Source organism: Anopheles arabiensis, chromosome 2 (genome assembly GCF_016920715.1).
Source record: "Anopheles arabiensis isolate DONGOLA chromosome 2, AaraD3, whole genome shotgun sequence".
Classification (NCBI taxonomy): domain Eukaryota; kingdom Metazoa; phylum Arthropoda; class Insecta; order Diptera; family Culicidae; genus Anopheles; species Anopheles arabiensis.
The window spans coordinates 19686251-19698302 of record NC_053517.1 but is presented as its reverse complement, the minus strand read 5'-3'; the positions used below and the strand labels follow the sequence as shown (position 1 = coordinate 19698302).

Below are 12052 nucleotides of genomic sequence, written 5' to 3'. Positions count from 1 at the left end.
TCAATACGGCATCTCTCGTGCAAGAGTGCAAGAGCGAGTCGACTACATCTTTCGCATCGCACGCTGAAGGATACACCGGAGGCTGAGAACGCGCTGGCCGAAAAAGAGATGCGACGGCAAAGGAGAAGATTAGACAGCACTCTTCTTTTTGCTCAACCCCCAAACCAAGAGGGCTCCGTCCGGTTCGGAAGACATGGAAAGAGAGAGAGAGAGAAGGCTACAGCAATGGTGGTGGTGGTGATGGACTTCGACCACTGCATATGCGTATGCGAAAAAGGGGGAAAAAAAGGGACCGAAGCATAGGCAGCCATCCCGCCACTGCTGGGCCACGGGTCCAGTTTTGAATGGGACAAGGCTCTGCCGCCTGCCGTTTGCACGTCACGTTCTCTCGCTGGGCTCTGTTTGTTTGGGACGGCATCGTTCGGTTTCATTTTAAAACGCGTCCTCAACCGAAGCGAACGCAGGTTGAGCTGGGTGTCTCCGCCGTCGTTTCGTGGTAGTATTCGCAGTTTCGCGCAGTCGGTGGACTCCAATCGCCTTTGGGTTGGAATCCGATTTTTGCATCTCCGTTGCATCTCCCCGTTCTCGCCGGGGTGGGATAGTGCATCATCACTTCCCCGTTCACACCCCCCCGCCCAACTATTCGCTTATCGTGAGGTACTTACTAGGCCAAACACAACAAAACCAAGAACACGACCGTTAGCCAAACTCGGTTTGAGTTGAGTGTTTAGTTGCGTGCGCGAAGTGATTTTGTTGGTTCTATCTCGCTTTCGGTTTACAAAAAGGGAGAAAGGAAAGTGTCGCGATCGCGTTGTGAAAAGTGGCAGTGAAACAATCGGTTGATTTGAAAACGTACTTGTACCAACCTCTACAGGAAACAACAACAAAAAACATACAAACAAACAAACACATATCGAAACCAGCATATATTACACAAAGCTAGACAAACAAGCACAACAGTTTGGTTTGTGGTTCGTGATCGGTTAGCTAGCCACCCAGCTACCGCCCAGCAAAAAGGCCCGTTTGAAACCCACAACAAATTAATGCAAGCCGGCGGAGAGCGAAAGACTCCAGCGAAAGACAGATTCCGACCTGTGTGTGTGTGTGAATGTATTCAAGTGTGTGACTGTGTGCGCGCCGTTTTCTTCCTTTCTTCTATCATTCCACCGGAACCACGGCACACCGGTGCGTGCACGGGGTGGAACACAACAAAAACGGTGATAATTAAAATTTATTGAAAATCTATGTTAATTTGCCGCGGTTTGTCACCGAGACGAGGAAAGAGAAAGAGAGAGAGCAAGAGAGCAGTGTGTAGAGGAAGTGACCACAAAGTGCTTGCGTGTGTGTATGTGCTTGTGTTTGTGGGTCTGTTTCGATAGTGTTTGAGGGTGATCTGCGGTGCGCTACTAGCAATCGGTCTCCCCCAAAACTCCAACACACGCGGGTTCGTTGTTTCGCGCCATTCGGTCAGACACTTGAGTTGAGGGATACACGCGACATCGCCATACAGCGGTGCAGCTCGCAGCAGTGCATCAACGGGGGTTTGTCTTCAAACCAGTGGACAACGTCGTATCTCGGCACAAACCGTCACCAGGCATTCGTGTTAATTAGGGTGGCGATTTATGTGAAGATTCTCCCATCGTGATCCTGCTACCACCACCGCTACCTGTGAACAAGAACGTGTACCAGAAGCGTCTGTATAGGTGAATCTGTTTCTGTGCATGTGTGTGTGTGTGAGTGGGTGGAAAACCAAGCCAGTTTGGCACAGGTGAGAAATTGTGAGCCAATTTGACTACCCTGCGAGGAGAGTTCGGGTGCAATTAAAAAGGGAACGACACTGACGGGCAACAGTGAGTGTGCCATCATATCATACCGAGTCGTCATCGCCTGCAGACAAGTGTCCGGCTCCTGTGCGGGTTTATATTCCAGAACTTGCGAAGGTCGTAAACAGAACCTTGCTGTGCGGCGAGTGCGAGAGAGAGCTCAATGCGAGGCACAGCAGTGTTGGCGAGCGTAAGCGAACTTTGTGCGTACTTGGCCCTGCCATCGAGTGATGGCCAGTAATGGGGGGACTCTGCATGGGGTTCCCCAAAGTGTGTCACAGCAGCAGCAGCAGCATATCTGCTCCCAGTGTGGCCTATACTTTGAGAGTGCGTCCTCGTTGCAGGTGCATCATATGCACTACCATCAGCATGACAGCATGAATCGCTGGGGTTCGTCGCAGCAGCAGCAGCAGCAGCCAGTGGTCAGTACAACGCTTGCAACGACAGCGGTCGCGACGACGACAACGGCCGCCACCATCACAACGAACGGCTCGGTCGTCCCTTCGTCCACGACGCCCACCTCCTCCGACACGGAGAACAACAACCAGCCCGGGTCGCTTACCCCCACGGGCGGCTTGAAGCCGGTCGCTTCGCCGCAGCAGCAGCACCATACGACGATAGCAGCGGCCGCTGACTCGAGCGATAATCAGCCGCCAACGCCACAGCCCACCATCACGGAGCCCGGAACTCCGCAAAGCTACAGTGGTGGTGGTGGTGGTACATCACCCTACCACACTCAGCAGCAGCAACATCAGCAGCAGCAACAGCAGCAGCAGCAACAAGTGAGTCAGCATCAGCTAGGCCTGCCGAGCGGTGCGCCCGGCAGCGAGATGCACTATCCGAGCTACATCCATCCCGGGTACGATTACGCGTACGCCGGCGGCCCGGGGCTCGACTATGGCGGTGGTGGTGTGCTCGGTGCACCGCTCCAGCCGACCGACTACAAGTCCAGCTCGTCGGTCGTGTCGTCCGCCCGGTACCATCCGTACGGTGGCCCGGGAAGCAACGGCCCTGCGGACGGTTCGTCGCCGGCCGTGGTCAGCAGCAACGGTTCGGCTGGCATGAGCCCGCAGGTGGTAAGTTCTTCCAACGGGGTCAGCGTGGCGGGAAGTGGCAGTGCTGGAGCGGGCAGTGTAACGACGGTCGCCAGCACCACCTCCCAGTCGCAGTCGTCGCACTCGCCGCAGAATGGGACGGGCGGGTCGAACATTCCGCCGACTCCGTCCCCATCGCCGATCCAGTGCGAGAAGTGCGGGCTGGTGTGCGAGTCCGACGAGGCGCTGAACGAGCACGAGGCGACGGTACATTCGAGCGTGCCGGTACAGTCGGCGCAGGACCAGCAGCAGCAACAGCAGCAGCGTGTCGATCAGGTCGATCTACAAACTGGCGGTGGTGCGAACTGCTATCCGTACGGAGGTGGCGGCGGTACGCCCGGCTACCCCGTGAAGGAAGAGACGCCCGCCAGCGACATCCTCGATCTCGACTCGCAGAAGATGGTAGGCTATGGGGCGGGCGCGGACGGCGGGCTACTGCCACCGATGAACTCGCTCCACCCGCTGCAGTCGATGCAGCGCCACCCGATGATGGCCTGGCCGCATCACGACCCGCACAACTTCATGGGGCCGCCGCCGCCGCTGCCCCCTGCCGCCGCACCATGCCGGTGCCGACATGAAGCATTCCGCGGCGGCAGCAGCAGCGGCCGCCGCCGCCTACTACCACCACCCGATCAAGTCCGAGTACTCGGCCACCCCGTCGATCAAGTCCGAGTATCTCGGCGGCGGCGGAGGCATCGGTGGTGGTGGCCATTACGGTGCGCCCGGCGGTCCGATGGTGAAGAACGAGTACAGCCTCGCGCCCACGCTACCGCCGCCGGCCGTTGCGCCGCAGGCGACGAACCCGCAGTCGATGAAGCAGTACGCGGACGAGATGCACGACAATCAGCTCGCGACCAGCCCGTCCGACTTCCCGAGCACGACGACGCCGCAGGAAAGTGGCTCCCAGTATCGGACGTTCGAGCCGGCCACCTCCTCGCTGCCGGGGACGGGCTCGGGCCCAACCAAGGGCACCGCGTGGAAGTCGAACGAGGCGCGCCGCCCCAAAACGTACAACTGTACCGCGTGCAACAAGTGGTTCACCAGCTCGGGCCACCTGAAGCGGCACTACAACACGACGCTGCACAAGAACGCGGTCAAGTCGAGCGGCCAGCCCGACCCGGCGACGCTGCCGATCAGTGTGCACCATCATCCGGGGCGCGATCCGAACTACGCCAACAAGGGGCGGCGCGGCGGAACCGGCAACGGTGGCGCCGGCGGCTCCGGTGGAAGCGGTGGCGCCGGTGGCGGTGGCTCCCAGCTGCAGCAAACGATACAGCAGCCGGTACCGCCGCCCGACCCGCCCAGAAGTCCCGAGTACGGGGCGGCCGGCCAGCAGTACGCGGGGGCGGGGTTTCCAGCGGCCGGGACATCGCCCGGCCAGCAGCAGCATCCGGGCGGCGGCCAGCTAGTCAGCACGAACCAATCGGCGGGGTTTCACCACCCGTACGCCGGCGCGACCAGCGCGAACGGCGGCAGCACGTCGGCGAGCAGCTCCACTTCTTCAGCGGTTCCCCCAAACGGGGTAGCAGGTCCCTCCGTCCAAGTCTCCCAACCGAGGGGCCTGCAGATCTACTCGAACAGCAGCAGCAGCAGCAGCAACATGGCGGAGCAAATGGAGCAAGCCACCCATACCATTACCACCATCCTCACGCCCACCACCCAGCAGCCCATCTGCACGGCGGGCATCCCGGACATCCCGGGCACCACCATCTGCACGGGCACGCGCACCCCGGGCACCCCGGGCACCCGCACGCCCCCCACCATGGGCATGGGCTCGCCGCAGCCGCCGCCTCACCATCTGCAGCAGCGGCAGCAGCAGCAGCCGCCGCAGCAGCAGCTGCCGCCGCCCACCATCAGTTCAATGGAGCCCTACCACCACCACCACCACCACCACATGCAGCCGCACACAATGCACACGCACATCTCCAATCCTTTAACTATCAGCACCACCAGCATTCCATCCTTCCAAACCATCCTGCCGGAGGCGCCGAGCTATCACCTTATTATTGGTAATGGGCCGCAGTACCACCCGGGGGGGCAGGGGGCCCATCATCAGCTCCACCAGCCGGCGGGGGACGGTGGGCAGTGGGCGGACCTGCCCACCGATGGGACGGAGGGGCTGATCGAGTCGACGACGGGCGGACGCACGCCGTTGGGGTTTCCCCGATGTGCGGGGGGCGCCGAGGTGTATCAGGGCGATACGGCGCCCCCCTTCTCACCTAACGTACCGGAGCAGTACCACCAGCAGCAGCAGCGGTCGGGGGGTGGTGAGGCCGGCCTACCCATCGGCATGACGATGCTGCACGACGGCCAGCTGACGACCGAGTCCGGCAAGTACAAGGACTACCTGCAGTCCGAGGTCGACCCGTACCAGGAGCAGCTGCTGTACCGGGTGGCCACCCCGCAGCTGGGTGCCACCGCGCCGGCCATCTCGCCCGCACCCTGCTCCCCGAGCGTCACCTCGACGGACGTCGGGCAGACGCAGCTAGCACGAGCGCGGGGCCAGAAAGCGGGCCAAAACGGCAGCGCGAACGGACAGGCGCCGGAGATCCACCGGTGCATCGAGTGCGACAAGGTGTTCAACAAGGTGTGCTACCTGACGCAGCACAACAAAACGTTCCACTCGGGCGACAAACCGTACAAGTGTCACCGGTGCGGCAAGCGCTTCCCCTGCAACCAGTCGTACGAGGAGCATCTGGCGAAGCACGGGGGCGAAAAACCGTTCAAGTGCGAGCAGTGCCCGAAGCAGTTCAACCACAAGACGGACCTGCGGCGGCACATGTGCCTGCACAGCGGCTCGAAACCGTACGCCTGCGAGCAGTGCGGCAAGGGCTTCATCCGGAAGGACCACATGATGAAGCACGCGGAAACGCACCGGAAGAATGCGGCGGCGGCGGCGGCAGCGGCGGCCGCCGGCCACGATGGCCCGAAGCGCCCCGGCAAGGGGCACGGCGTCATCAAGGGCGGTGGGCGCAAGATCGTCGGCCTGATGGACGAATGACGGTGGCTGTCGCTTCGCTGTCTTACACCGGAGCAGTGAAAAGCCCTCGGTGGAGCCGGCGATCGGAGCTTGCGGAGGTGTCAGCGTACACGTGAGTGAGTGCAGCGGGAGGGTATTGTACATTGGAGGGGATTTTGTTTGTTTTTTTTATGTCGGGTGGGAGCACCGTGTGCATGTACAGGGCTCGTGTGCGAGGTCGGAACCATTTCGTAAGTGTATCGTAAGCAAAGTTGTAGCCGTTTAAGTCAAGAGTGCGTGAAGAGAGTTACCTACTACAGTTTAAACCGATGGGGGAGAGGGGTCATCGGACCCCGTACTATGCATGTGCGCATTGCCATTTCAAATAAAACATTTAAAAAAAACCGGGTGCCAAACGGTGGAGGTGTTAGCCGCCCGATAAAGTCCATACAATTCTACACGTGTACCAGCTACCTCAGCGTCTTTAAGCATTATAATTTTCTGTTTTTTTTCTGTTCGATTTTAATAAATAAACAATCAAACTGGACTGCAAAGGCACCTGCCAGGAAAAGAGATAGCCAATCAGTATAAATATATGATATGATTTAGTTAAATTGTAAACGCGAAAGTATTACGTTATCTAGTTAAGGCGCCACCTTTAAAACCCCTTTTCCCCAGAGTCCCCGGGCGGTGTTGGGGAGCGAGGGAGCATTAACAAACCCAGAAGCAACTCAAGATTCCTCAGGCTGCACCGGGCAAACCTTTACGACGGTGCAGTGCACAAACGATTCTACCTCAACATGAGTATGTTTTACAAAGCTCACACTTTTTCCACCAAGATATCAGATCCGGATGAAGGAAAGCCAATGTTTTTAAGAGAGAGAGATAGAGAGAGTGTTTATTTTATGGCAAATGTAGCCACTGGCTGGATTCTCGATTCCTATCTGCGTGTGCTGCAGCCGATACGCTATATACAAAGCCCTATACCTATATTAGTTTATCTAGAAAGGAGACTTAACAAAACAAAAATCAACCCAGGTGGCAGAGATAGAGTTACCGTGTGCTGTGGGGTAGCGCACCGAAGACGGAAGCGCATGGCATCTTTTACTATATATTTATTAATTGTATTATGTGACGGTTGCGACGGTGTTTCGCAGTAGCAAGATAAAAATATACATATAGCTATATACATACGGTGTATCAGTACATAATAGATGTGACGTACAAGTTCAAGCCATGGAGAAGAAACTCATCAAACACATTTTAAAGCAATAAAAGAATCTACCGCGTACGCGTAGTGTACCGTAATCGCTGTTGGACGTGTTTTGTACATCGGGGCGTGCTTGATCGGTTTTAATTGAATCGATTGGAAAGGGACAGGGAAGGCAACAGTTCAAATTAACGAATCGTTAGCAAAATGATGGATGAGTATAAAAGTGTATAAAAACAAGGAAGAGACATAATAATGTCTCACACACGAATCGTTCCGTTTTTTTCTCCTGGTGTAATATATAACGTAGTGATGTAAAGTATTTAGAACTCAATGTCAGCAGCTGTCAGCGTGCTCTGTTTCGTCCTATTCTTCCAGCAAAACAGAACAGATGAGCATGAAAATATATAATGGGAAGCAAGTGAGGAGGTAAAATGGAATGAGAGAGTGGAAAAGGAGAAACAAAACAGACAAACTACCTACAATCACGTACCTAATCCGATAAGGATATTCGAACGCGCGTCGCCAGAAGGGTTGGGATTAAACTGGGAGACAAACAAGATCTAATTGAATCCTCACCCTTCCGTGCGCCTGTGTGCGTGTGTGTCTGTATTGTGCATGTGTGTTTGTGGGTGTGAGTGTAGTGTTATCATTTTTTGCACGAACTTTTAAAAGCTCATTAGATTATAACTCAGAAAAAAAATACAGAAAGTGTAAGAGTAGCAACAAATCACTTACAAGAACAAACTCTATATTAGAAATGAAAACATGCAAACAAAAAAGGATAAGGGCCAACTCCTTGCATTTCCTTCGAATAGACTATTGAAGATAACGAATGTACAAATGAACGATAGTGGTGCGGAAGAGAGAAAAAAAGAGAAAATAATAAACAAATAAAGAAACAAATATGCAAACGATGTCCGGAAGCATTCATTTTCCTGAACGAAGCACGCTGACTCTCATACACAGCAACAAAAAACAAAGGCAGATCTAAAATAATGCATGAAAATGGTACAAAGCTAGATGAAGCGAAGAATGAAGCAAAGCAAACAAGAAAATGCCAAACACAGAAGGCACACTATATCTCGACCACGAAAATCAAAGCACGAAACGAAACGATATCAAAGCTATTAAGCTGGCACAATATAATCATCGAACTTATCAAACCTGAAGGACTGTGGTTGTTGAGTGGTGAGTGACGAAATGAAAGCAGAGCAACAAAGCACACACACACACATACAAAAAACATATGAGCAACATATTGTCTATCTCTCTTCCCCCGCCGTTACCCGGTAACGGTGCGTTAGATTTTATTGGACGCTAGCGAGATTGGGTACTTTAGCGATCGTCAGGGCGCATGGTTGTGTTTAGATTAGTTAATGAACCGCCCGCCACCCGCGTGTGCGTTTGGTGGAAACTGCAAAACCAAACCGTCACCTAATTACCGCCGGCAGGCAAAGAAAGTTACCAGAAGCGGATTTCGATCGCGATCGCGAATGACAACAGTCGTTCCGTTGATCGATTCCGCTAACAAAACTATCACTTTTAATTGTTCCTACATTCCTATATATACACAGACACACACGATTGCTCCGGACATGGAGATTGCGATGCGTGCGTGCTGGCGCAACCCAGTTCTTCCCTGTGTTCGGTCAGCGCTAGAAGTTTCGTTTTGCATTACTGCAGTCGCGCTGTTTTCGTTAATGGGTTTTGTTCGGGTTGCAAATGGGCTTGATGATCATGCTGATGATGATGACGGTGGCGACGGCGGCGGCGGCGACGAGGTCCCGTGAAACCCGTTAGCCAGCGCAGCGCTGCTAATTAGTCTGTGGCAACGCGTTCGGAGACGTGCCGGAGACCTAGCGTGCGTGATTCTGCATCGCTCTGGCTTCGGCTTAAGGTCAAGGCTTACGGAATGCAGGCTCGTTAAGGTACGACTCCGTCTACTGCCGTTTGGTTTTCGAGTTCTGCTCGTTTCTACTGCCGACTCCGCCGTGGCGACTCAGCCAAGGAATCGTAAAGAGGATGGAAGCAGACATAAGTCAAAACTCAGCAACATGACACAATTTGGTGGATGGTTTACTAAAGAACGAAGATACAAATGGAAACTTTGCAGCCAAAAGTGATTCTCAGGGATACTCGTAGAATTTAATGTTAGGATGTATTTAGCAGTCTACAAAGTCGTTTTACCGTCGACGGCCGTGAATCAACAGAATCAAGTTTCGGAAGCGAACGCGCAAACACACACACCACACCACCACACTATAAAACGGCGCCCATTAAACACATCTTACGATTCGGTAACATATAGCTTGCCAAATATGGTTTAAGTTTGGTGCGATTGATTATTTTAGGATACTTTAAGCCAGATCTCTAAGATCGGCACCATCATTACATTCTTCCACACGATCGAAACATTAGCCACTGTTGTCAGCCACTGTCGTAAACTGGCAGCATTGAATTGGTTCTTACTTTGGTTTAATTTTTATGGCGTACCACGTACCACCACCTTGCTGCTGTAAAGATGTGAAGACACTTGTAAGCGATAAGCGATGAACAGCAACATTCCTAAGTTTAACTAATTTTAGCACACACTGGCCAACTGACCGCACCTAGGATGAGGAGATTATTGAAAAAAGTTACCACAAGTTACCAATACCATCACCCCTCGGGAAGTAATTGGGGCGAAGGAAAGTTGTCGTTTAAATACAGGAAAACATGCAAACCGTTTTATCACTATGCTCAATCACTTGAAATAAGTTTGTTATGTAGCAAAATAAAACACAAACCAGAACAGATCGATGTTGAAGGAAGCGAAGACAACTTAAAACATGCGTATATACGAAATAAGAGAAAGCCCACAAACCAACAAAATAAGGTAAAGAAATAAGAGGAAAAACTTAACAAATGTGTGTAGTATAGGAGATAAAATAACGAAGATGTATAGAGTGTGAAAATAACAAGAGAAGAAGCAAACATTACTCACACATTACAAAACAAAGAGCAACACTAAAACAGAGTAAATAAAAAGAATGAAAACATCTCAAAAGCTAGCGCGTAAGAACTTAAGAAAAAAAAAACAAACAAGCCAACAAATGAAGAAACAAATGACAAACAAAATCCAGCAAAACAAACTGGAAAGCGAGAGAAAATGAGAAATTCACGCGTTGAGCTGAATTATCAATATATACATATATTGTTTAAAACAATCGTTCCATATCAGTGAGCAATGGTTGGCTCGTCAATATCAAGCGTTTTTATTTTTTTTTCACGTGTTTTGCAATAAACGTGTGCGTACAAAAATATAAACAGGCAACAGACGTCAACGGTGTAGGTAAGGTAGAAGCAACATATCTCGTTCCTGTGTGTGTGTGTTTGTTTGTGTGTGAAAGTTGTGAAAGGAAGCGCGGAAAAGCGGTAGCACAAATAGAGAGCAAACACGCAAGACCCGGAAAAACTCGAACCATGTGGTTGTGGAACAAACCACCATTTATAGCGAAAAACGACGAGCGACCGTTAAAGTATAGTGAAATTGAGTGGACAGGAAGGTTTGTGGGTCTGTCCTCTGTTTGCCAATAATTCTATTTGTTTGTATTGCGAACCATCGATACGTTACAGTATTAAAGGGAAACAGAGATGAAGAGAGAGAGAGAGAGATAGAGAGAAAAAGAGTGTTTTAGAGGACACTTGCGATGTAAACAGGAGGAGGGAGAGAGTTGGTTGTAAGCGTTCCTAAGGGTGGATCCATCTTCACGAGTAACACGATCACGGCAATAGTCCGACCCGGTGCTTTAGTTTAAGCGATCGTTTTGTTTTTTTTTTCGGTATTATCATTTTACTTAAATATTAAGTTATGGCGTCCAATTGTTATTGAAGTGATTTCACCGACAATAGTTGGTGGACGATGAATTACGCTGCCATGAATTACTACCTAACCGACGTTGAGTGTCATTGAGCCATAGCACAAAGCATCTTATATATATATACACACACACGTACACAAACAGGCGTATATCATGAGAAGTAAGAAGGTTAATAGAAACTCTTTAAAAAAAAGGTTGTTAATAAACCACACGTTGCCATTTAGTTGTCAGTTGTTAGCTTTTAGTTATACTGTACATGCCATACCATGTTTATTATTATTATTATTAGTTATTACAGTGCAGAAATAAATCGTAAAACTTCTACAATAATACTCAGGCGTGCCGAGAGAGCTGTTACCTCTATAGCACACATACAAAAGCAAACTACAAGTACAATGAAACGGCAGGGAAAAAAATAAAAATAAAAAAGATAAGTGTTTAATCACAAAACACAACGCAAAGTTCATTTACAAGAGTGTGTCTGTGTGTATTAGAGAAGAATGAAGAACATATTGATACACGTAAAGCCATCAAACATGATTATAAAACAAATACAGCGCACACACACAAACAAAACCAAACCCGGTTACAAGTGTATGGAAAAAATGGAATAAAGTAAAAATTATAAAAAATGTATCTGAAAGTGTTTTCTCCTCTTACTTTGGCGATGACCAATTGATGAACTATTATTATTTAACACCGCATTGGTTTTCAGGTTTTCAGGACTATGGTAGGTTTTTGCCAGATTAAATTTCGCTACAATTTCTCTTCCACCACCGAAACTCCGAACATCCGATCGGCGAAGCGGTATAGTCCGCAAACAATTCCTGACCTAATTATTTTCCCTATCCCCTCTTCATCGATGTGCGAAGGTTGCCAACGCAAGAATGTCTGTTCTGCTTTAATCCGCTGTAGGATTTAATTGGCCTCGACCTCAAGTTGATTATGCTTATTCTAGGAAGCGGGCTCAATAGCATTGCAGGCGCAGTTTTTGCAAACAAAACAAACACACACCGAAAAGAAAGGTTCTCCTTGGGTGTATCACACTGCAGCCAAGAAAGAGAAAATGTGAAAGTGTGTGCAAATTGAAAAGCAAAAAAGGA

The 12052-nt window shown here is 50.9% G+C and overlaps 1 protein-coding gene across 1 annotated transcript; it reads left to right on the top strand.

Moving 5' to 3' along the window:
• Nucleotides 1-377: 377 nt before the first annotated feature.
• Nucleotides 378-11554, top strand: LOC120908702 (protein pygopus-like). The gene is made up of 2 exons (XM_040319986.1): nt 378-3476; nt 3532-11554. Exons 1-2 carry the CDS (start codon nt 2054-2056, stop codon nt 5916-5918), a joined length of 3810 nt encoding a protein of 1269 aa, XP_040175920.1. The 5' UTR covers nt 378-2053; the 3' UTR covers nt 5919-11554.
• Nucleotides 11555-12052: the final 498 nt, after the last annotated feature.

Coding starts and splice junctions, on each gene's coding strand:
- LOC120908702 (XM_040319986.1), top strand. CDS start 2,054: ATGGCCAGTAATGGGGGGACTCTGCATGGGGTTCCCCAAAGTGTGTCA. Junction 3,477..3,531: donor GCTGCCCCCTGCCGCCGCAC/CATGCCGGTGCC, acceptor CGGCCGCCGCCG/CCTACTACCACCACCCGATC.